This window comes from Anopheles merus, chromosome 2R (genome assembly GCF_017562075.2).
Source record: "Anopheles merus strain MAF chromosome 2R, AmerM5.1, whole genome shotgun sequence".
Taxonomy (NCBI): Eukaryota; Metazoa; Arthropoda; class Insecta; order Diptera; family Culicidae; genus Anopheles; species Anopheles merus.
In genome coordinates this window covers 38,580,116-38,603,793 of record NC_054082.1, presented here as the reverse complement: position 1 = coordinate 38,603,793, position 23,678 = coordinate 38,580,116, and the positions used below count along the sequence as shown (strand labels likewise).

Genomic DNA, 23,678 nt, shown 5'->3' with positions numbered 1-23,678 from the left:
AAGGCCTACTCTCTTACGTACGGCCATATGACGTACCCTGCCAGTAAGAAGATCCAGCTTCAACAGCTCCACAATGGAGCAAACACCAATGGAAAAGCACTGCAAGTCGCGAGAATGCTTCCAGCCTCTCAGCGCAACATCACGACGAGAGCGTCGAAGTTATCCGAATCCAAACGACTCCACGCGAACGCGTTCCATACTTATGCTCGTGCGCCATCGCGGCGGGCTTCATTTGGGCTTGGACCATTGCCCAGAGAACAGTTGGCTTTGGCTTCACTGGACCCCGTATTCCCGTGCTGGAGGTGATCTTGCACCAGAAGATCACAGTGGAAGTAGTGTAACCAAGTGTGTGTGTGTGTGTATGTGTGCAGGTGAATGTGTGCGCGTTTGTGTGTCCAGAGAAAAGAAACGGGACTCTTGCTCCCACAAGGGAAGCCCAAGCTGTGTTGGGCTTTGAGGTTGCTCACGCAGAAAGTGAAGTAGTGCAGCAAAACAAAACGATCGCTAGGGAGCGTTAGCGAGCGACGGGGAAACTAAAACGAACGGGACTTGGGCGTGTTTTTTTTGCTAGAAAACCCTGGAAGTTGAAATCAAAGCCGATACGACACAAAAAAAGAAGACCAGTTCGGAACCGATTAAAAGTGAACCTTTCGGAAGAGACGTATTAAAAGTGAACTGTTCCCCCAATCTGAAGGACCCTTTGGTGTTAAAAGTGTTTGTTGATCTAACCAGCCAAGACTGGCTTAAGACGTGTCGTATCATCCTACAGCGGAATAACGGTTAGCAGTAGCACCAGGTGGAGAAAATGTTGCTAACGAGCGGGAGTACCAGCAGCGTCCGGCAGCGATCGAGAGTGATCGTTTCCGTCGCTAGCATGATTTTGATCTGTAAGTCATTTGTGCTATCTTAGGCCTATGTCTGTAAACCTCTTCTACCGCATCTGTTAGTGGCTGTGTATGTTTTGTGTATGATCGCATTAGTTGGCTTGAGATTATCTGTACTTTGAACATCAAACAAAAATCCAACCAGCACAGAAACGGATCGTCTGATGACGATCATTATTGACGCGTGCAAGGCGCTGAGATTTGGGTCAATTGTGGACCAGGTAGGCGTTTGTTCCGCTTTACACTCGCACAACTCGTCGTCCCAGGTTGAAGAATGTGTGCCACGATGCTATGATGAATTCAAGCTTCCATTTCACCCAGACGCTACTATCATTGCACCCAGCACGTTGGATTGTCGGGGAAAGCATCTCCACTCTCGATCCACCGTCAGCAGGGAGCTACAAAAAGCAAAAGCTTCGCAATAGACGAGCGTTAGAAGCAGCAAGATTGCGGGGAACTGTAATACAGCCCCTTGATCTTACACGTCTTACAGATCTTGACGTGATGAAGAGTTATGCCCCTTATTTTTGTGTCCATTCATCCTAGCGGGCCTCCCGTGCCATCCCCATTCCGGTTGGGCCAGATTTGTTGCTCCCCTGCTGACCGTACCAGTACCAGGGTGGCTGAAAATTATCGTGTGCCGGTTCCCCAGTTCCATCGGATGGAATCCGTGCGCAGTGATACCCGTCCCGAGTGCCGGGCCGGGCCGACATCATAATTAATAATGGCGCTGCGTATTGAGCGTGAATAAAAATTCACAATTTTCGAATGGCAAGACCCAAATATATGGCTGTGTTGATAGTAGTTCCCCCCACCCCTCCCCACATAATGTGCCTGGTTCGATTTGTTTTTCTCCACGGGTTGGCCGTGTTGGCCAACTTTCGGTTCCTGCTGCGCTCACCTCGGCAGTTGTGCAGTTTTTCTTAAGTATGGATTGGGGAGGGGAGCTGGCGGCGGCAACTATATTGCCTTCTCCTCCTTCTCTTCCTTCTCTTCCTCTTCGTCTTGGATGATTGCTTCCCCGTGTCCCGTGTTGGCTTTCACGATTTCACTCTTCCCGACCGTTCCTTCAACCGATCGCGGAAAAGCGGGAGGCGAAATGTGGAGTGGGACTGATCTCGGTCAGCGTTGATCATCTCGCCGGTCTCGATTTTGCCCGTGCCTCTTGCGCGATACTTGCTGCTATCAATTTGCCCGGTGGTTGGAAAAGTGGTGGTCCACGGAAAAGTGTCCGATACTGATGACGGGACGGTGCCGTGCAACAAAGTAAGCAAGTAGAAAACAAAGCACCCGAAAAAGCACGCCCGTCCGGCCCGTCCGGAGTCGCGCTTCCCGTTGAGTCACTTGGCCGTGAAATGGATTTGAATAATTATGCTCGCTACATACGGTTGGGCTCGTAAAGACACATACACTAAACATACCCATATACACAAACACACCAAACAGGCGCACAAAGACACGTTTGGTGCCCACCAGCTAGTGAGCGTCGAGCGCTTGGAAAAGGGAAATTTTGACCCAAATATTTCGGTGCTGGCTTCGTTTGAGCTTTTCGAGTGAGATGTCTGCTTTTTTATATACATTTTTTTGCAATTAATAACAACCGCTTCGCTGTGGCGTATCCGTCTGCTTTTGGCTGGAACGGAACTGGAGCGTTACTGGAGTGTTTGCGCTGGTTTGGAATTAAATGACGACAACTTTTTTTGGGTACGCCCAAGATGAGGCTTATTTTCGGATGGTTTGGTTCAATTTTGCTCAGTTGAAATCATATCACTACAAGGTGCGAGCTCGTATCTAGCGAGGGGGAGCGCTTTTCTCTTTTGAGGCGGAGAAACGAAGCAAATGGACTGCAATCAGGAGACACTGTGGTACATTTATTACTGCAATGAATTAGTGTGACTAGTGCGACAAGCAAAATAAATACATCGAGAAAGTCTTTAAAGTAGGGGTAGAAGTTCAGGTTGCATTGCCATTACTGTAGCGCAAACGTTCGTTCAATGGTGTAAATATTAAAAAGTAACAACAAGAGCTTCAAAATACGTCTGGATTAGGGGCTGAGGAAAGGACTCGTAGTAAGTAGATGTCGAAGTAGCCATATGTAGACTATCCGTCAATGCATCGAGTATAGCTGTAATTGAAGAGTCGATAGCTAGAATATAAAATGTGTTAGCTCAAATGTTTTTGAGAATACACGCATATATTTTATCACTACAAGCATCTTTACGTAAGTGACATTCAATTTCAGGTGGCTGGGAATGTTAATGAATGTAAATCAGATAGAAATTATAAAAAATCTGTAACTGTGAACACCATGAGAACATTTAAAATGGTTGTATGGTTGTCAAAGGTCTTTGGTATGTAGTTATTAAGATGCCAATAGTGTGTTTTTAACAAATTTGTTGTTATAAATCTCAAATTAAATGATGTATTAGTAAGGTTCTAAATCATCCCAACTAAAAAAAAGGAATATCAATCTAGTAAAACAAACTGAGTAGCTACAACAAACAAACGACAGCAAAGTGGACCACAAGCTAGCGAAATAACAAGAACAACTCGCTAAGAGAAACACACCACCGACACCGCTGAAACCCGTCAAGCAACTCCAACAACCGGGGAAGCACGGCAACGCCAGCCCCGATGTCCAGCTGTGTGCAAAACCTTTCGATTGGTGGTGTAGATCGATTGTTGCATCTTCAACCGGCGGGCGCACACACGGTTTCGCGGGCCCACGGTTGCAACGGGAACCGACGAAAGGCTGGGTGGGGTGGGCACACACCGTGTGTGAGGCACCGCTATTTATCAAAGGTTAAAACGATTATGCAAATGTTGTTCCCCGCACCAACGGTGGCAGGGGCAGGGGGTGTGATCGCAGATTTTTTTTTGTTTTGTTCGTGTGTTTGTGATGGTGCTTTGCGTCTGCACTGTACATCTTCTCTGCTTCACACGGTTAATTTCTTAACACGATCAACGCCTAATCCCATCTGAATGCGGCCAGTGAGCGCACGGTCGCGTGCGCAAGGCGTACGAAGATGATCTTGCGATCGGGCTGCGATCTCGCTCGCGCGGGAAGGTAAGAGATGGGATGGGAGGGCCGCTTGGTTTGCGCGTAGAATTGCCAGCCTGTTTCATTCGAGCGGTTCAACGGTCGGTGGGAATAAAAAAACGGAAAAAGGCCAGCGGCCTTTTTGGGGTCATCGAGTGGCGAGCGCGATATGCAAAGCCGTTTGCGGGCCGAACTTTGGGATGCGGGGTATTGAGTAACGTTTTTGTTAACGTGGCATTGAGAAAGCATTAAAGGCGGTGCACAATTAAGTTATTAATTGGATGCAGTTAAACCATAGAAACTTACAGCGATTGGTTAATTGATTGTTTATATGAGAAACTACATGAAAGAGTTTTTCTTACTTTAATAAACAATAGTTAGTATATGAGCTCAATTAATTAAATACGATGAGTGTTCTGTTCAATCCAGCCAATCTTCAACGCTTCGATTGTGTAAAATGTGCTTAAAATTCACCAAAAGAAGTCATAAAAGAAGCGTACAGGACGGGTTGGCTTTAGCAAACCACCATAAATCGATACCTCGAGATTTGTCTTCCGTTGCGAACGTTCGTTCCCTTTCGCTTTTCGGTCACAGCGTTGGGAGAGTTTTAATGCTTGTACATTTTTGTTTCTTCTTGTTCTGTCTGGTTTCTTCGTCTGAATTTTGTGTCATCTATTCAGTTGTCATGTTTACCCACAAAACAGGGCACAAAAGCACCACCGTTTGTGTGTGAGTGTCGTTTGCAACGTTTAACAAAACCATTGACCGCTTTCCGATGGTGCAAGAAGTGGTAACAGCATCCCTTTCGCTTTAATCAACCATATTAAAAGGAAGCATCTTTTCCGATGCAATGTCTGGCTGGTGACAGATTGCGCAGATCCCATACCGAACGGTTTGAGGCTACAATCGTAAAGTAGTACTATTTATTGCACGGTTGAACCTTACGGTGGTCTGTCAAGTACGCACAAGGTACTTGGCTGTGATCGTTTACGGCTTGCGGTACATTTGTTGGCCGAGGAAAACTTAATTTGCTTTCTAACTACCGCTCGCTTAGGGTTTAATGATATCGAGAAGTTCTTGCGTAAGGCTAGTTGCCGTTGGGCGATATTTCATGGTTGCCTTTCCTGAACCACACTTTATCACAGCGGAATATGATGCATTAAGCCACATCTAACAATTGATATCACACAGGGAAAGCACAGGTTCAACCGCACACAGCTCAAACACACTGATTATCACGCTAATAAGCCCGCAAATGTCCTACCGAGGAAAGTGGCTCTTACATCACGTTTTGTTCTGTTAGGGATCCGTTTCAGTAGCGCTGGTCTTGGACGCTCGCTTGGTGCAGCTAACTATATGTTAATTTACCACTGTTCCCGTGCACGCTCGCACCAGTGCCGGTTGCATCCGGCAAAAGAACGAGTCCCCGTCCACCCGGGATCGTTACGCGCCTGAAGGAGGGCGAAGGAGGAGGGTTCATCGATTGCGCAACTTTACGATCATGTCGCAATACAGAAATGGCACAGCGGTTTTGGTGTTGTGTGTTGTGTTTCGTAGCCTTTTTATCTTTATTTTTCCTTTACTGGCACGCTCTTTCCAATCGAGCAAGCTTTCTGAGCGATGAGGTAAGCTTCTACGTCAGTCAGACTGTCAGCTTTATTTATCTTTTTTTTGGGATGCTTGTATTTTTTAACATACTATGATTGCGTACAACAGTTTAAAAGATTAAGCAAAAGAATGATTAATTCCGCTGGTCGATTGATTCAATTGATACCTTTTTTTGGGGATAAAGGCAATCATTGGCAGAATGTTGGCTTTAGAAGTGCATCTTCGGCTTTGGCAGGGAGATTCAATTGACTTGGAAAACCATCAGCAGCGAGTTGATCGTGCTGGTGCTAGAATACGTTGTCAACACGTCATGTTAAGCACCAGTTCGGGTCGATGGACCCGGCCGAAGCGCGCTGTCAAAACTTTCACCCGGACGGAGTTGCGGCATTCCCGTTTGCTCCCAAAATGGGAGCGAACATAAAGAATTTGATATGACTGAGGGAGGAAAAATCACTTTTGTTTTCCTTTCGCCAACCCTAACCGAGACCGGTGGGCTCGTCCGGTCCCAGGGCCAGGGTTTCACACGCCAGCCGGGCAAAAAGGTATGTTAATTATACCGAGCACTCTGGTTGTGCGAGGAGAAGGAAAAGGCACCCCGAGCCCAACCATTAGAGCCAATCAATCAAACGACGCCAACAATGACATAGGTGTCGAGGTGTATGCTGAACGATCGAGAGTGAAAGACGCTAGAGCGTGTGCGTTTGGGGGCCGTAAGTGTCCTCTTATCCTTTGCCAGCCTTGCGGCAGAGGTTGCGCTTTCCAATGCTTTCGCGCCCAGTTGGAAAGACAATCGTTCGACTAACTTCACCTCTGGGTACGGTCGGATTTACGATCGCATACGCTTTACGACACTCACAACTCTGTCCGCGCCCTTCAATCAAAAGGTGAGGTTTGGGCCAGGGGTTCCGGGGATCGGGTTGTAGACACGACATAAATCGACAGGCCACAGGCTCGACAAACATTATAAAACCCTCCGGCCCAATTTAACCGTGCCGGGCTAGGCTGGGCTACGGCAGATCGCTGAGAAAGTGCTTTCCTTCCGGCGGCAGCGAAAGAATTTCGTCGCTCACACAAACTCATTACAAAGCTTCTTCAAGTGTGTGTGTGTGTTTTCTGGGCTGGTTCGGTTCAGGGTGCGGTAGATTAATGGACAAAAAGTCTTTCGTTGTAACAACCCGCCCGGCAATGGTGAGATGAAGCGAGGGAAAATGAAAGGGAAATTCCAATTAATTTAAGACGTTACAAATGCGTTTTATTTTTGCTTTTCTTTGGGAAGTTGTCTGGCTTAAACCGATTTTTTTAGTCGGGTAAAATCCGTGCGGACATTTGCACGGACATTGAAAAATGGGAAGCCACTGCGAAAACGCCATAATTTATACACTCTTCTTTGCGAAGTGGATATGCTAATCGGATGCTTACTTGGTTTGTTGTGGTTATTCTTTATCTGTTTCTCGATCATTTGCCTCGCGTTCAGGCAACAAACCATGGCAATAGCCATGTCGATGTGATTAATGGAAATAATTAAAAAAAAAGAAAAATACTATGCTTCGTTTCCTTTTATTTGCAGGTTTCCTCGCGGACCAGACTAGCGCACTGCAGGGATACTATGGTACCAAGATTGGAGATCTTTCTGAGCTGCATCATGGTGTGTCCGGTTCGGTCTATGCAGTGGACGCCAGGACTCTGTTTCTGAAGAACTTCAACTACGACGGTGAAGGTCCCGGTAAGTGACGACATGTCGTCTCTCTCAGAGTTTGTAATTTCTAATACAATGATCAATATCGTTAGGACTGCTTCCCGCTGGTTGAAGCTAGCGGTTACCTAATAAACGTTTATTTTATCTACCAACGCTAAAATGCTACTGCACCTCTGTTAATGTTTCCCACATCACAGCTGCCTACTTTTACGTCGGCAATACGCGAGCCCCTAACAATAAGGGTGCGCATCGTCTGCGGGATGAGCGGGGCCGGGCTGGCGTGCTGCGGCGGTATCGTAACGAGGATATTACGCTCTCGCTGCCGGAGGGCAAGACGCTGCGCGACATTCGCTGGTTCTCCGTGTGGTGCGATGACTTCTCGGTCAACTTTGGTGATGTGCAGATACGGAACGATCTGGACTTTCCGCGCCCGACCAAGATCGCGGGCCTGAGCGGTGTGCACGATGTCAGCTCGGACAACATCGTGATCGTCGATGCGCAAACGCTGCTCGTACCCAACTTCAGCTACGATGGCGAAGCACCAGGTAGGTGGAATAAAGGGAAAGTATAGGGGAATGTGTCAAACATTTAAATTTTCACTGGGATCATGTAAAACAGAAGAGAAAACTTCGTCCAAGCCGTGCCAACTTAGTGGAAACAAGCAGTCTCTAGTTGAAAAGAAACAACCTCAAGACTCTCATGATTATGTTAAAAGTAAAGGAGTCATTGCATTTATTTAATCGGGCCCTTTTTTATCTCCTTTCAATTGCTTCAGATGCCAAGTTTTGGGTGGGACGAGGGCCAGCACCGACATCGCAGGGTATTCGCATCCCGGACGAGAATGGTAAGGAGACACCGCTGCGTCGCTACGACAAGAAGACGATCGTTCTGACCCTGCCCGGTGATCTGACCGTGTTCGACATTGGTCACTTTGGTGTGTGGTGCGAGGCATTCACTGTCGACTTTGGGCACGTGCGCATCCCGGACCAGATCAATGTGCCACCGTCGCTGAAGATGCTTGGCATCAGCCCACAGGTAACTAATGGCAACCAGCGACGCAAGCCCGGTCGCCCAGCGGCTAGCGCAAGCTCCGGCAGCTCTGGTGGGCTGCTGGACTACGTTGGCTCACTGCTGTTCTAGATGGAGATGGGATCGGTTGTTTTGTTCAGTCTTCATCACTGTCCAACGAAGCTTAGGATGGGAGACATAACGAACACAGGCACTCAGGTGGAAGGGTAGGGTGAAACACTCATCTAATACTGCCACAATGTTTACTCACACTTTCATTGTCTGTGTTACTTACCACGCATCCGTGTATCATATCAGGCACCCATAACAACTACTTTAAACAAAAACATTGGATTGGTTTGAAATCAAAACAAACTGTTTTACACACTTTACATGCTCAAATTCATTTTATTTCACGAACAACTTTCTTGCAAACAAACCCTTTTTCACTTACAACATATCACGCACCTTAGGTATCAGTACTGTGAGGTTCGCTTCCGCAGCAGTGATCTACGATCAACCAGCCAAATACTTCTGGTTCTATATATGTATCCCAAACCTTACTTTCGTTTGCAGCGATCGCGTTCGCCGTCAGTGAGATCAGCGATCGCTGCTCGAGCACTGGAACAAGCAGCGATCTACTCGAATGCCTATCTTTAAGTACATAACTATTTAATGTAGACACGTTTTGCTTAAGGACGCAAAACGCAGAAATGGTATTGTTAGTGTTACTTCACTTTCCGTAAACACGTGTGGGAGATCTTGGTGGAAAAGCAAGAATCTTGGTTGTGCAGAAAAATTATGAAAATTTTAAATTATCTCATTAATCTCGCATTGCAAAACAAAGTAAAGAAATTTGTAATATTTTTCGAGAGCTATGAAATTGAAGAACATTGGAGAAGAGTCCCGTGACATCCTTTTAGGTTGTAAATAAATATTCCACTACGAAAATGTAAATTGAATGTCTTTTTGTTATTAAAATTACTAACAAATGTAAACTAAATGCGTGATTGTTGAGTATCGTTAATCGCACAATTTTATAACGAATAATTGGACACAAGTATTCGATTTTTCATCGTAATTGCACTCTACACGGTCGGATAATAATTGCTGTACCAGCTGACAACAACAAACAAGCTAATAATAAAGAACAATGTCGTGCATCTAGAAAAAAAAAACAAGCGAGAAACGTTTGGCTACGTGAATGTGAAGAATGTGCGTACGGTGCCGCGATGTGCGCGAATGGTTGGAAGTTACAAGCCCACTCTCGCCAGCAAAACCTACCAAGCAACGCCAGTTCATTGACATCGAATTGGCGCTAAAAGCTTTCAAGCCAAACCAAGCGGGAAAAGCCGTACGCGTTATTTGTCACATGCTTTTATCTCCAGCCGTCACATACAGCCGTAGGTGCCTAGCGGAACTGCCTCGTGAGTAATTAACTAATCCTATTATCGCTAAGTGCTGTCTGGTGGAATGCATCCGTAAGATGCAACAATTGCTGCAATTGATCACGGGCAGTAGCGTCGGCAGTCGCGCCGAGACGTTACGCTCCGCGGCATCATTCATCGTTACCTCGATCAACACGGTCGGCGTTGTTAGCAGCAAAACGGAAACGCAAACCGCTTGCATTGTTTAGTGTAAATAATTGTTTCGTACAGTAGTCACCGTGGTTACAGATGTTCGCGCATCGATACTTTTCCGCTTGCCGCTTGTGAAAAGCGTTTGAAATTATATGAGATCAACCGATCGATCGACGGGCTCAATCTGGGCGGACGCCGAGATGCTTCGTTGGCGTGGCGTGCGTAAGTAGGAAACATCGCTTGGAAACGATCTAACCCAATTGTTGTGCTTCGTGCTTGGTGAGTGTGAGAGAGCAGCGAACGCAATTAAGTGATTGTAAATAGGTAGCTTTAGCAGTGCTGCTAGCTTGCAGGTTTGCAAGTGTATGTAAATAGATGCATATTAATTTGGGAGGTGGGTTTGTTATGCCACAGTCAATAAAGATTGAAGCATTGGTTCGTGAAGCTGGGATAAAGACTTCAAATTTATTGTTTATAGTGTGGCGAGTTTTCCATTAATTATCAATCATTCTTTGCTACTTTTTTACACGCTCACACCAATAGTCGAAGCTGAACTGTGAGGTCCTGCTCGATGAGTTGGCCTTTGAGGTTCGTTGGGCCGTCGCCGGTGAAAGTGTGGTCGTACAGCTTGTTGCAAAGTTGGGTAGGTATCTGGGATTGGCTGGAAAGAATACCTTCAACGGCGTTTATACTAACCTTAATAACTGTTCTCTTCTGCAAACTTTTCAAAGATGACGGAGAGTACATGTCGTTCGGCGTTTCACCCAATCCACAGCAGAGCCAGATGGTGGGAGCCGATGTAGCCGTAGTCTGGGTAGATAAGGCAACGGGCAAGGGCTACGCACAGGACTACTATCTCGATGCCAAATCGCAGTGTTCGGGTGGACGTGGAAGCTGTCCCGATACACGCATTACCGAGAATAGTAACTCGATCCGGCTGCTAAATGCGGCCATGGTAAACGGTTACTCGATCGTCACGTACCAGCGTCCGCTGCGTGCTGCGGACCATCTCGATCTGCCCGTGTTTACCAACGCATCGCAAGCGATCATCTGGGCCGTAGGACCGTTGAATCAGCGGTACGAGGTGTCGTATCATTCGCACTACCTGAAGGGTAACAAGCTGATTGACTTTGGGCGCCAGCCGTTCTGGAATTGTCCGACGCCGGAATCCGACCAGAAGCAGCCAGAACAGCCACAAAAGCTGTCCTCGGGCTCAGCCCCCAGCTATGGAGGTGGCAATCGACGGGAGGATGTAGCGAACAGTGTGCAGCAGCAGCGGCCTCAGGTACCGGCCACGGCAAGACCGCCAGCGAAACCGGGTGCATGGGACATTCCTCCGATCCAGTGCTACGAACCGGAGGACGGCGTGTTCTACGCTCAGATGGGCCCCACCGGTGGCAAACAAGGATATCCAGCTATTACGGGTAAAAACCTTGCGGGGTTTGCGTGTGTGTACGAGCGATATACTAATGCGAATGATCGATTGCAGGCCATGTCGGATGGGGAATTTCGTGGTATATCAATGGTCTTTTGATTCCCGAGATTAACGTGGTTCGTGGTAAGACGTACACATTTGTTGTTGAGGGTGGGCTGGATCCTAACGTACCGGCAAAGTACCATCCTTTCTACATTACGGACGACTCAGTCGGAGGATATGAGCATCAATCGGAGGAAGATCGTAAGGTAGGCTAGATCACCATACGCAATCGTTGTTAGTGGATGTCACTCTAGTATTTTTCCATTATCTTCGCAGAACATTCGCATCTTTGCCGGTGTACATCGTAGTCGTAGCGGCAAGCTTGTGCCAACCGGTGTTGGACGCCTCTGCAACTGGACGCCAAATCCGGATGGGCCACCGTCGGACGAATATCCTTCGTTTGGTGCGTACCAGCGCAGCCTGTCGCTGAAGTGTGATGTAGGTGAGCCGGGCATCATCACCTGGACGCCGGATGCGGACACCCCGGACACGGTGTACTACCAATGCTTTACCCACCGTTACCTGGGCTGGCGCATCAACGTTCACGACGCGTGCGATGTGGCACAGCCAAGCGAGCTGGACGAGGTGTACGCCGAACCGAACGAGGGCATCTCTGTGGAGGAATCGATCCGACATGAGTCGAAAGTGCTGCCGGCAGATAACTTCCTACAGCAGCATGAAAACTTCCTACAAAAGCACGAGCTGGATCTGATCAAGCACCACAAGATGACGCCGGACACGAAGAAGGAAGAGTCGTTTGACATTAACCTGGAAGAGAACCCCGAGATGACTCGCATTATTGAAGATGGCATTCGGGCGGCGGAAGAGCTGGAAGAGAAGCTGCGTGCAAATCAGACGGTGGAGAGCGTCAATCAAACCATACCGCATCAGCATCACCCGGGCCATCCGGGTTTCGGTCCCGGTCCCGGTCCCCATGGACACCGTCACCCGCCTCCACCCGGATACCATGGTTCGGCAAAACCAATTCTTTCCTCGTCCGGATTACCAGTTTTTCTGCGCCCACCAAACAGCGGTCCAATGTTCCGCCCGGTGAAGCTGCCTGTGCGTCGTCCGATCGGGATCGAGCGGCGCCCGATGCACGGCCCGAGCCGTCCGACGCGGCCATTCGTTATACCGCAACCATCGATGATCGTGAGCCACTACCAGAAGCCGGTCGCACCGTTGATGCGTCCGTTTGTGGCGAAGGGTAAGATGCCGATCAAGGCGATCGCACCGATCCTGCTGCTGGGTGAACCGACCGAAATTAAACCCTTCCGCAAGGGACCCTCGGTGGAGATGATGGTGGCGAAACCGCCGAAACAGATCTCGGGTGGTGAGCAGCGACAGCCCAGCTCACCAGGTGGTCCACCATTCGCCCTGCCGGACATGCCACCACACTTAACGATGAGCTTGAAGAAGAACGAACCGGTGCCGATCACGTTGCCGATACGGCACACGAAACCGGTGAAGGAATCGCTGAAGCCCAACATTAAACCCATCTTCAAGACGCCGTACGATGTGTCGGAATCGAAAGTGTCGTACGAAGCGCATGCGGCTAATCACGGCTTCGAGCCGAGCTCGGTCGTAGTGGAGAGTGGCTTTAAGCCGATCTACCGCCGCAAGGACGATTACGATCTGGAGTTTGAGGACAACAGGGCACATGGGTTCTTGCGCCGCCAAGACGACGACATCGACGAAGCGATCGAGAGTGATGCGCTGATGATCCACGGGGAGGACGAACCGTCCAAGCAAACGTTCGAGCCGATGTTTATTCCCTCGCCGCTGGATAGTATGGCGATGGCACAGGTGAAACCGTCCGCCGGCCCGGCCCGCGAATCGGCCACGAAGCGCAACGTCGAAATTCTGCCAGACGAAACGGCCGACGTGGTGGGCGAAGGGCAGGACGCGTTGGGCGCTGCAAACGAACGGGTCGATCCGTTCTATCTGCCACCGATCGGGTCCGACGGGTCGGTTGTTTCGTTCGATGGAAAAGCCGTGCTGGACATGTCGCTCGTCAACGGACCTACGGCGGTTTCGCACCAGAGCGAACCGCTGCCACCGGTCGGTGGTCCGGGCACGAAGGCGGAACAGCTGCTGCGCGAAACTCCCCAGTTCGGCCCGTTCCGCGGGGAGTATCCGCCGATAGCGGCGTATCTGGCACCGGACACGGCCGCTATCTACGGTACGCGTGGCTCGTCTGCTGTCCAGCCACCGGTGTCGGAGTACGCGAACCCGCTGCTCCCGGGTGGCATCAATGCGCAGGACAGTGCGAGCAGTGAGCATCAGTCCGGTGCGGCCGGTAAACCGATCTCGACCAAGCTGTCGATTGTCAAACCGATGGCAAGCTCACACGAGGATCCGATCCCGTACGAAGAGACAGACTCGGACATGGGACGAGCTCGTAGCAAACGATCGGCCCATCATCATCCGGACCATAAAGGTGACAGCCACGACGATGGTTGGCAACCGATGGCAACGGGCGTTGGTGCTAATGCAGGAAGCAGTTGGTGTAGAGTAATGCTGGGACTTGTGTTTGCGGTCGCGCCCACGATTTTGCTACGACGAACGGTGGTGGCGTGAGACGTGTGATCGTCTGTACAAGGGGCAGGTCGCGCACGGGATGCAGTATTAGCGGGTAGTTGTGGAGCAGTCGAGGAGCACGGTAGAATTAGCATTTTATTTAAAAATAGTGAACCACGCATGTTGATTAGAGCAACAAAAACCACTTCGGTTATAGGTAGAGATGGGGAAAACGGTTATCTAGCGAGCGTGCGAATGGAAGCGAGTAAGCAGCAGGTTAAATTAAACGAGAAACATCGGATAGATTGCATAAGAAGATCTACATCTGCTTGGGTTGTGCGAGGCAACGCTCACACAGTCTATTTTTTATGAGTTGTAAATAAAGATGAAAATTGACAGAAAAATATTCCATTTCGTATTACGTTGGATAGGCCGAAGGTGAAGGGTGGTAAGCGATCGTGTCCATGTGTTATTCCTTTGCTTTGTGTCTTTTGGGCTTTCTGTTTTCGCTCAAGCTTAATCAGATCTTTAACCTCCTTCTAAGCAAGCGCAGAATCTCCTCCTGTCCCCAGAGCTGTGCGTAGTAGAGCGGTGTCAGCCGTAGCCTGTCCTTCACCTTCAGTCGGCACTTTCGTTCCAGCAGATGGCGCACGATATCGACGCATGTGCGCATGTAGAGCGCCCGGAAGATCAGTGTCCACTGGCAGCGATCGCGTGTCTCCGCACTTACACCCTGGGCCAGCACGTACTTCAGCATGTTCACATCGTTCGCATCGACCGCATAATGTCCCACCGTCATACCGACACAGTTCTGTGCCTGCACGTTGGCACCCCGCTCGATGAGATGACGCACCAGCGTCAGATTGCGCCGGTACACTGCCAGATGCAGGGGCGTTACGCCAGTATCCGGAACGCCCAGATCGATGTTGGCGCCCGCATCGAGCAGTGCATTGATCAGCTCGAGGCTGTTGCTCCGCACGGCCAGATACAGGAACGTTTCACCGTGCACGGGCACGTTGACGAGCTCGGGGCGAGCGTGAAGTAGCCGCTTCACCAAACCGGGCTGACACTTTTTGACCGCCCGGTAAAGGCCCATCGTCGAGGGGATGTTTGGCAGGGTGCACGCTTTGAAGATGGGCGACTGATAGGCGTACTGGAAGTCGGCACCGTCCGACGGTTGATGCAGGATGCTTGCCCGAAACGAGTAGCAGAGGTTCTGCTCGAGGCAGCGCACGGTTAGGGTCGTACCGGCACCCCAGTACACCGTTTCCCAGCGGTCCCGCTTGACGCTGTAGCACTTTTCCACCTTGAACAGATCGTACGGCACAGCGAGCGGGTTCCGGAATGTCCACTGGAAGGTAATCGAGGAGGTGGTTTGCTTCAGCAGCGCAATTTCGAACCAATCGTCGGAGGAAAGTGTTTTCACCGGCATGTTGAACGTGTTGGAATAGGGAGTGTTTGTATTTGTTTGTTTGGTTTCGTTTGTTTGGTCGATAGTTTTGTAGGAGTTCGAAAACATGTAACGCCGGCATTCAATCTGGAACGTTTCTATTCAAACGCATGCGCATTGTTTGCCCGGTGTTGGATAACCGTTAAAATAAGTTTGAAAATGTACCCCAAGTGGAGAAGCTTTTGAATTGATGCGAGCGCCATCTCTCGGGTGGTACTTGAAAACGTTAAAAGCTCTTCTTATGTTGATGCAAGAGAAAAATGTGCTTAAATGTGATTTGGCAAACAGCAATTGAATTAAATCATAGGCACAAAATGCTCAAACAAGAAATTTCATTACTCATTACATTGCTTGAAATTGCATTACAGAATACATTTTCCTGTTCCGGATGATGACATGACAGTCTCGGACGTCAATAGATACGATAAATGGATCAGATAGATTTGTTTTGATAGACTCAAAAGTTGTATATTTTTATATTACAAAAGCTCATGTAATTTTTTACAAGCAAATTCAATAAAAAATATATTTTTTTCGTCTTTTGACTTATATATTGGACTGGAGAATTAATTTCCTTATAACGTATGCATGAAAAAAAATGACAAAAATTGTCCATTTTTCATGGGTTTATCTTCTCCCGCGATAACAAACGATCAATTACTCTTTCCCACGAGTTTGTGTTCGGCATGTTTTGGACGTTGTATAAGTCTGTTCCGGTATCTATAACACCTTGGCACTATTAGACAACATTAAGAAAGCTCGATTCCGAATGGCCGACGACCGGCCGCGAGTGGAGGTTCCATAGGAAGCTGAAATTAAAGACCGGGGGACAAGTGGCGTTAGCTTGGTCGGGAGGTCTCTGGGAAACATGAACAAACATATCAAGAAGCCAGAAACGAGTCCACTGACTATGTCGCGGCAAGCAATGACGCCAAAACTGAATGCGACCATTTGAGGCGAATTTCGGCGGTATTTCGATATGACACCCAAGTCCGCGATCCGGTCGAACATACTCCAGCTGCGTTCCATCGAAATTTTCTAGACCAACATGATGTCGGGAAAACTGAGGAGGAATTGATAAAAATCGAAAGTCGATCTTAAAACATGCCTACACGAAGCCATGCGTGTATAGGCGTGTCTGCCATGGCGAAAATTCCTAATAACTGACGACAGGCTGCTCGCAAGGTCGTAGTTTTATTTTTGCAAATAAGCTTATATAATTACCATTCAAAGGATGTTCATGGAAGGAAATTATCGCGCTTAGTTTTTTTCTACAGCCTGCAGAAAAAAGTCATTTTTTTCTAAATTCCCTCGTTAATTAATTCGTAAATGTAAAAAGTCTCCCTCGTTGCTTTCTACGTTGATCTTCCATTTTTTCATACCGCAGCTCCTCATTTCTCAGTACCAAGATTGAAATTTCTCTTGAAGTCTGTTGCGTAAATAGCCAAAACTGAGCCAAAAAATATCAACACCCGGGCCCGGGTTCCGCACGTCCATAAACAAACTTTCGATATTGGCGTACAACCCAGCTGGGGCGGGTTACATTTGGTACACTTTGTTCAATGATTTATCGCCCGCGCAGTGAAACCCCGTCCCGTACTGAGCCATCCCTCCAACGGAGGAGGCAGCAAATGGAGTGTAAATTATATACACCACATCCTTCAATCAATATTCTTTCGCTTGATGTAACCCGTCCGACATTGCCATCGCTGCAGAAAGGGAGGAACGGCAAACTGTCAAGTGGATCGAGTCGCTCGTCATTACTCCGTTCGCATTGGTCGATCAGTTTCCGGTGCCGAGAGTGGGGCGTAGGATTTACTTGCTCCCCTCTTCTCGCTTCATATTAATATTTTTGTTTAAGCGCTCCGGTAACGTTTCCTATCGGTTACGGCTGACCGACACCCATCGACCGGGGAAGAAAAATAATAAAAAAAAGGATTGATTTCCGAAGGGTTAGTTGCGGATGGTCGATATGCATGAAAGAGTTTTTTTTGTTAGGGCGAGTTAGCGTGCTCACTCTTCCTGGGGCGATCCAGAAATATTCCTCTTTGGGTGTTTTTTTCCTTTACTGTTTAGTCCGATCCTCATGCAGAACGTTCTTCATGCTCGGGGGCATGGATAGGTTTTCCTAACAGGAAAAAATAGTTATAATCAATCTTCATTAACATTGCTCGGGTTAAAGGATGTGGGGGAACGCAAAGTAGATAAGAAACTGAAAGAGAAGGAGAGCGTTCAAGCAGCAGCGGTGTCCGTAATTATTTACCACCCAACTCCCGCTGCTGCTCCCGCATTCTATATAGTTCTCCACGACTCATTACATGTCTGATGGAACAGCTGTAATTGAAATGTATATTTATCAGCAGCGGAGCGGTGCGATAACTCAATTAAGAATCCCAAACATCTCACATCCACGTGTCCAGTGTGCTCCAATTTCCGGTGGTAGAATTAAATCGTTCTCCCCCCAAACACCATGCCAGCTGGCAGTTGTCTTGTGTTTGATCCTTCCAAACACAAGCACTCAAAGGAGCGTCACTCTGTCACATCGCTTCAGCGCCACGCACCGAGGGGAGAAAAGTTAAAACTGTGTGTGGAAGGAAAACTTCGGTTGATGCTGCTGCTGCTGCAGTTGAACGATAAATTTCCGCTTTATGAATGCTTCACTTCCGGCCTGTTTGTTCCGTCCGATAGGCCGCACAGTGATGTGTGTGTGCCATTAGTTGGGTGGATGGGTACCGGAAACAAGCGGCTTGTGCGGCTTGGACGAAGTAATATTCGATCGAACGTTGGGCGAGACCATTGCCGTCTCTTGACCCTCGTCACTCACGCAGCATCCGGCTAGATCGGGATCGGACCAATCGCACCGGCCTGAGACCCGGATCATGACAATGATGTCGGTTACCGATGGTTTCACTTCATTCTTTCGGCTGTCTTGTTTTCTTCCGGAGTTTAAATGATATGCTGATTGGAGATGGAGCCGGTTCGGACAGCTGCAACAACGCAACTGCACACGAACCGGAACCGCTTGTTCGGTCGGAATCGAACAAAACGCAGCAAGGAAGTTTGTCCACAGCAAACTTTAAGGCAAAAACAATTGATGTACGAACATACTACAATGTTAAGCGTTGCCGTTGGAACAAGAGCACAGTCATGGAGCATCGATCTTGCGACATGTCTCTGGACGGGTGTGTCTCGGTAACTCCGAACGCAATAAACAGCATTTATTTATGGCAAGGATTCACAGTTATTTCCATTCCAATTATGTCCGAAGACAACCGTGCCGGAGACAGTGCTTCCTAGCTGTAATGAATTTTCTATTTTCGGAGGAAAGGGGGGGCCTTTCGGGCAGGGATGCGGCAAAGTTCATAAAACAATCCTAACTTTAAAGATGATATTTTACAGCACCACATGTCTCCCAGCCAACGGGACCCCAAATCACGCAAACCCTCCCAGTGGGAATCTTTCCACGAGTCTATCGCTTTGGTGTTTTCTTTGTTTCCTGGGTCACTCCGCCGTCTCTTGACTCTCCTTTGCTCGCACCCCGTACGCCTCCAGCAGTGCCGTAAAGTGGCTCGATATGAAAGCGTTCAACTCTCGGTTCACCAGTATCGGGAAATGATTTACGGCCCCACAACAGGGCTGACAGCTTAAATTTAGTGGAAAATAGAGAAAATTTTATTCCTATCCCACACCCCGCTGTGTATGTCTCCCCTTCAGCCTCCCAGCCAGTCGACAGATCGGCTTCGATTGTTTGGTCGGCACACGCTCGGCCAAAGCAGACCGGTTCCGGTGAACAAGCTTTCAAATTAAACATGTCCCCAGCTTTCAGGAAAGCTCTCCCCTGGCCTCCTGCCGGCTATGGCATCCACCACGTACAGGGTGGGAGGATACCGATAAGATACAAACCATCTCCTCGCCTTACTGGAACGACTTATGGTGTTGGAGGATCCTTTTTTGAAATTGATTTTGTCCTCGCTGGCTCTCTCTCTCTCTCTCTTCCCAAAAGACAACATTTACCATTGCGTCTCCATACCGTACCGCGATATGAGGCAGGAGAAACGGTCGTTTTCCTCACTGTCCGGAGGCCAAAGGAGCAACGGCTACTACGAAACCGGTCATTTTATGGGTGGGCTTTAACTTCGCCGGACTCTCCATCCACCGTAGCGAACCGGTCCTGGCCGATAAGTACCGGGAAAGTGTAGCATTAAATTTCGTATTTCAGACCTCTCTTGCCATTCCTTTCTCCCCTTTTCGTCCCCCATCTCACCCATCAACCGCTCAAACGTTGGCTAGGGAAGGAGCAAGGGATGCTGGCATCGTAAATATGGCATTAAACTAGAATGTGTTTATGCCACGGGGTCGAAGCTTTCGCAAGCTAACCGGTAGAAACCAGAGCGGAGCGGAGGGTGTTGGTTCGAAACCATCCTCCCTGATCCTCCCCACCTGTCCCATTACGTTCTCAAGGGGGTAGGGCGTGAGAAAACGGGGAGCCAGGAGTACGGGAATGTCATCGTAATTCCATTGAAATCCTGAGTGCAAAGTTTCGCGCCTCCGCGTACTGTAGCTACCTGTCCGGTCGGTAGATGACCATCGCCCGGTGTCCGTTTTGGGTTTGGTAGATTCCAACGCTTGATAGCGTTGTTTTTGTGGGAGTGTGTTTTGTTGTGTGCTGTTAGTGAAGTGTGTCTGAAAAAGGAATAAAACAAAGAAATACACAAACACAATTTTCCTACTTTCGCGATACAACCCAATTGAAATATGAAGAGAAGAAGGGGCGAGAAGAGTGAGAGGGATGAAGGGAAGTTTCCTGGGAGGTTTATGTTGCATTAAACTCTTTTTTCGTTATTTCACCTTACGTGGCTGTAGGATGCTTTCCCATCGTTTTTTGTGTTCCTCTTATACCGATGAAAACTTTACGAGTGTCTATCCTGTCGCTTTAGGTAAGGTGTGGCCTTGATGTTGTTGTGGTCCGCAGTGTAATGGTTGCCAATATAAAGGGGAGGTTTATTTATGCGTCAACGTTAAGGTAAGGATACTAATACTTCATTCCTTTAGCTGCCCTTGCTCGTTTCGATCATTCATTAGGAGCATCTTAGCAGTGGCGGTATGAAATGTGGTCTTCTCACGCACTCAGACGGTTTATAAGTAAAATTCCACTCGCCTCTGATAGCTTCTTAAGGTTTAAAAACAGGATGACTTTTTCAAAACTTAATTTAATGAAAACAACCTCACAAGTGTTGTACAGCACGTTTACCTGAACGGCAAGTTTGCACTATCAATTTATTTTTAATCATATTATACCCACCAAGCGTCCCACCGTCCTATGGGGTTAGTGACTCCAAATCAAATTTAATCCAGCATGTTTACCTTTTCTTAACTCAACCTTGAACGCTTTCCCTCCATTTCTTCTGACACTATCGTATCGATTGACGGTCCGTCCCATGCGAAAAAGAGGCTACCGGTTAGGAGAGCTCTGCCCTGGCTCTGACCAAAGGAGCGTACCAGCCACACTAGACACTAGACTGGCAACACATGGCATCCCGAGCGTACGTTGTTCATGCAAATAAAATACAGCACGTTTAGGCGAAAGCTTGGGAACAGCGACAACGGTGGTGGCTTCCGGTCGGGGAGGTTCCTCATTGCCTAGTAAAAGGAACGTGTCTTTCTAAAAATATGTTTTTGAAAATGTTTTCATTTTTCCCTGCAAACCCGCGTGCCTCGTCGCCCCGGCCCCTGTATGGGTTATCATTCGCTTTTGAAGTTAGTGATTAGATTGTGACCTTCAATATCTGCACCAGTATATGTGTGTGTCGCTCGCTTCATTTTTGCTGATAATATATGAATTCATTCGATCAGGGTGGTAGCATAATTTTTGGTCATAATCTGAAAAGATACAGAAATTTCATCCCCAAACGAGATGGAAAATGGAGCTTTTGTGCGCTTTGATGCTCATGAAATGATCGAAGCATAAAAAAAGGTTCATTCGGAAGGGAGATAGTAAAAGGAAGAAAGCACAACGAGAGCCAGCAGAGCTATAAAGAGGGTGAAAAAATGATGTGACTAGTGTGTGTGTGTGTGGGGTTGAATAAATTGAGATTAATTAATTAAAACGGTCTGCAAATGGCACTCCAAAGGTAGTGGAGCACGTGTGCTATAATAATATATGCAGCTTTATGCGATGAATTGGCTGCTTATCGTATCGATGGGCTTTTATTAATGATTATGGTTTTATTTATTTCTAAGATTAGTTTGGATTGGCATTAAGCAGATCATAAGTGATATGGGGGTATACATTTTCACATTTTTACAGTCACTGAGACACAATACTTTGGCAGAAATTGCACTGTCTCTACTCATTAAGTAAATAATGCAAAGTTATTCGCAATTTTTATAAAACTACAATGCCATACAATAAGAAAAATGTTTCTAATAACATTGAATTATACGATTAAAAAATTAGGGGTAATTTTTGAAAAGGAATTATTGTTGAATTCCGCGCATTATTTGTGAAATAAGCGCATTCTTCGCAGGGGCTGTCCTGTGGAACAGTCGTCAACTCGAACGACTCAATAATATGCCTGTCATGGGTTCAAGCCCAGAATGCACCGTAGCAAGGATTTTCTTTCAAGGAGGAAATTCTTATATTACAAGTATGTTTTGTCCATTCCATTTGCTAGCTTTTAAATATGTGCTCTTTTTTTACTACGGTTTAAAAGAATGTTAGCTCCATTTGTAGATGACTGCGACATGGCGCTAACTCGGAAACACCCTGTCAGGAACAAAACCACCCTCTCGACATACACACGCACATACAATATCAGTGCACGCATTTCAGCGTTCAACACTTGTAATGTGACGTTTGGGCGCCATACGCATCACACGCTCGGCATGGTGCACGATCAGCACATTGCCCCGAACCCATCAAAAGCGGAAAAGGATCAAAGGCGAAAGCGATGCGGTAGCACTTTCGAGTATTTCGCCTGCTGGTGGTACTAAACCCTTGGCACACACCCGTCCCCTTTTTCCCCGGGCCCGGTTTGACTAGACTGTTTCCGGGCTGCAGAAAAGGGACTGTTGCACATTCCACCACGGAACTTTCCACTAGTCCCTCTCCCCGATTTCGCGGAAGTCAACCGTACGATCGGGTCGAGTTCCGAAACAGAAAGAAACCAGACCACGTCTTGTGCTTTGCGGGTGCGCTAGTCACAAAGGATGTCGTGGCGGGAACTTTGTTATTTCCACTTATTTACATACTATTCCGCCGTGGCGAGGGTCCCCATTTAAGTGGAGATGAGCAAGCAGTGAGGATGGCGGTGGAGGTTGGGCGCGCATTGCAGCAATGGGGGCTGCAGAAAGGGTTGTTGGTGGCTGTGGCAGTTTGGCAGGAAAAAACTGTCAACCCGCATTTCTGTGCTATGAAGAGGCGGCAAGTTGATTGGTTGGAACAACGGCAGGGTAGGTGTGTGGTGTGTGGTGTGCGAGCTGACGCCCGTCAGCTAGGGCAATAAACTAGGGAAACCCTGTTACGATGGGTCTAGGTCGGGTGAATCAAGCATTGTGTGGGGAGGGAAATAATATTAAGAAAAATGCCGCACCCAAAGATTCGCGTTTCGCGTTCGGTGGTGTAGCCGGTGGAGGCCGCAATGGAGGCGGAACTCAAACCTTAGAACCCTTTTTGTTTGGTGGAATGAAAACATAGGCAATGACATTTTGGGGGAAACAAAACTGGAAATAGCATCAGCATCAGGACGTGAATATTTGCTCTCCTTGCATTCGGCACAGACGGCACCGTAGAAAGATGGATAGATGGAGTAAGAATGATTGTTCATTTTAGTGTATATTTCAGAGCTGGGCGACAATCATTCAGGCAAAATGGAAAATGGCTAAAGGATATGATTGTTTTTGTGCTGAGAAAAGAAACATTTAAAGACAACTTCAAATCTTTACTTTTTAAGCTTCTTGATGCTTCTGTTGTATGTGTCGTTATTACTTCAAATAATTATCGTTTTGTTATTTTTATTCTAAATAAAAATCTACCTTATCTTACCGAATCAAACCTAGGTATATTGATGTTCCCCTGCATTGGAGATGGTTTTAGTGAGCTTTTATAGCCTCTCGGCGAAATAAGCACATTTGCGAAGGCGAACAAAAGTGTCAGTAAATGTATAATATATTTTGATGAGCGTGATCCGTTAACTGGGCGTAACTCGAAAGAAAGTATAAATGTGAGAGGGCTTTAAGAAATGAGAAATGAGAATAAAAGAGGGAAATAAAGATAAATAAGAACAGCAATAAATCTTCACGCAAAGTGTATCCTTCCAGTATCCATAATTTAAACTATCAATCGAAAGGGTCGTCAAGTAAGCTTGAATGCTCTATTTTATTTGTTGGTAAAACGGTACGTTGAGTTTTATATTC

At 47.5% G+C, this 23,678-nt stretch overlaps 2 protein-coding genes across 3 annotated transcripts; one reads left to right on the top strand and one right to left on the bottom strand.

Annotated features, from left to right (window-relative positions):
• The first annotated feature begins 208 nt into the window (after positions 1 to 208).
• LOC121601458 (protein Skeletor, isoforms B/C) lies at positions 209 to 14,219 on the top strand. 2 transcript variants are annotated; one of them, XM_041930283.1, is made up of 8 exons: positions 209 to 887; positions 7,100 to 7,255; positions 7,426 to 7,773; positions 8,004 to 8,263; positions 10,360 to 10,459; positions 10,548 to 11,240; positions 11,306 to 11,499; positions 11,570 to 14,219. In XM_041930283.1, the coding sequence occupies exons 1-8, from the start codon at positions 806 to 808 to the stop codon at positions 13,871 to 13,873; spliced, it is 4,137 nt and encodes a 1,378-aa protein (XP_041786217.1). In that variant the 5' UTR covers positions 209 to 805; the 3' UTR covers positions 13,874 to 14,219. The 2 variants fall into 2 exon arrangements, with proteins under 2 accessions (XP_041786217.1, XP_041786227.1); XM_041930293.1 differs by lacking the exons at positions 10,360 to 10,459; positions 10,548 to 11,240; positions 11,306 to 11,499; positions 11,570 to 14,219 and adding an exon at positions 8,813 to 9,403 and having other exon boundaries at positions 213 to 887.
• A 16-nt stretch (positions 14,220 to 14,235) lies between these two features.
• On the bottom strand, positions 14,236 to 15,269 carry LOC121601481 (putative ankyrin repeat protein RF_0580). The gene has a single exon (XM_041930314.1). It carries the CDS (start codon positions 15,243 to 15,245, stop codon positions 14,334 to 14,336), a length of 912 nt encoding a protein of 303 aa, XP_041786248.1. The 5' UTR covers positions 15,246 to 15,269; the 3' UTR covers positions 14,236 to 14,333.
• Between the last annotated feature and the right edge of the window lie 8,409 nt (positions 15,270 to 23,678).

Bases quoted from the DNA above. Each gene is read 5' to 3' on its own strand.
- LOC121601458 (XM_041930283.1), top strand. From the start codon at position 806: ATGTTGCTAACGAGCGGGAGTACCAGCAGCGTCCGGCAGCGATCGAGA. The intron at 8,264-10,359 runs GTAACTAATGGC...TCACACCAATAG, and splicing joins TGCTTGGCATCAGCCCACAG to TCGAAGCTGAACTGTGAGGT. The intron at 10,460-10,547 runs GTAGGTATCTGG...AACTTTTCAAAG, and splicing joins ACAGCTTGTTGCAAAGTTGG to ATGACGGAGAGTACATGTCG.
- LOC121601481 (XM_041930314.1), bottom strand. From the start codon at position 15,245: ATGCCGGTGAAAACACTTTCCTCCGACGATTGGTTCGAAATTGCGCTG.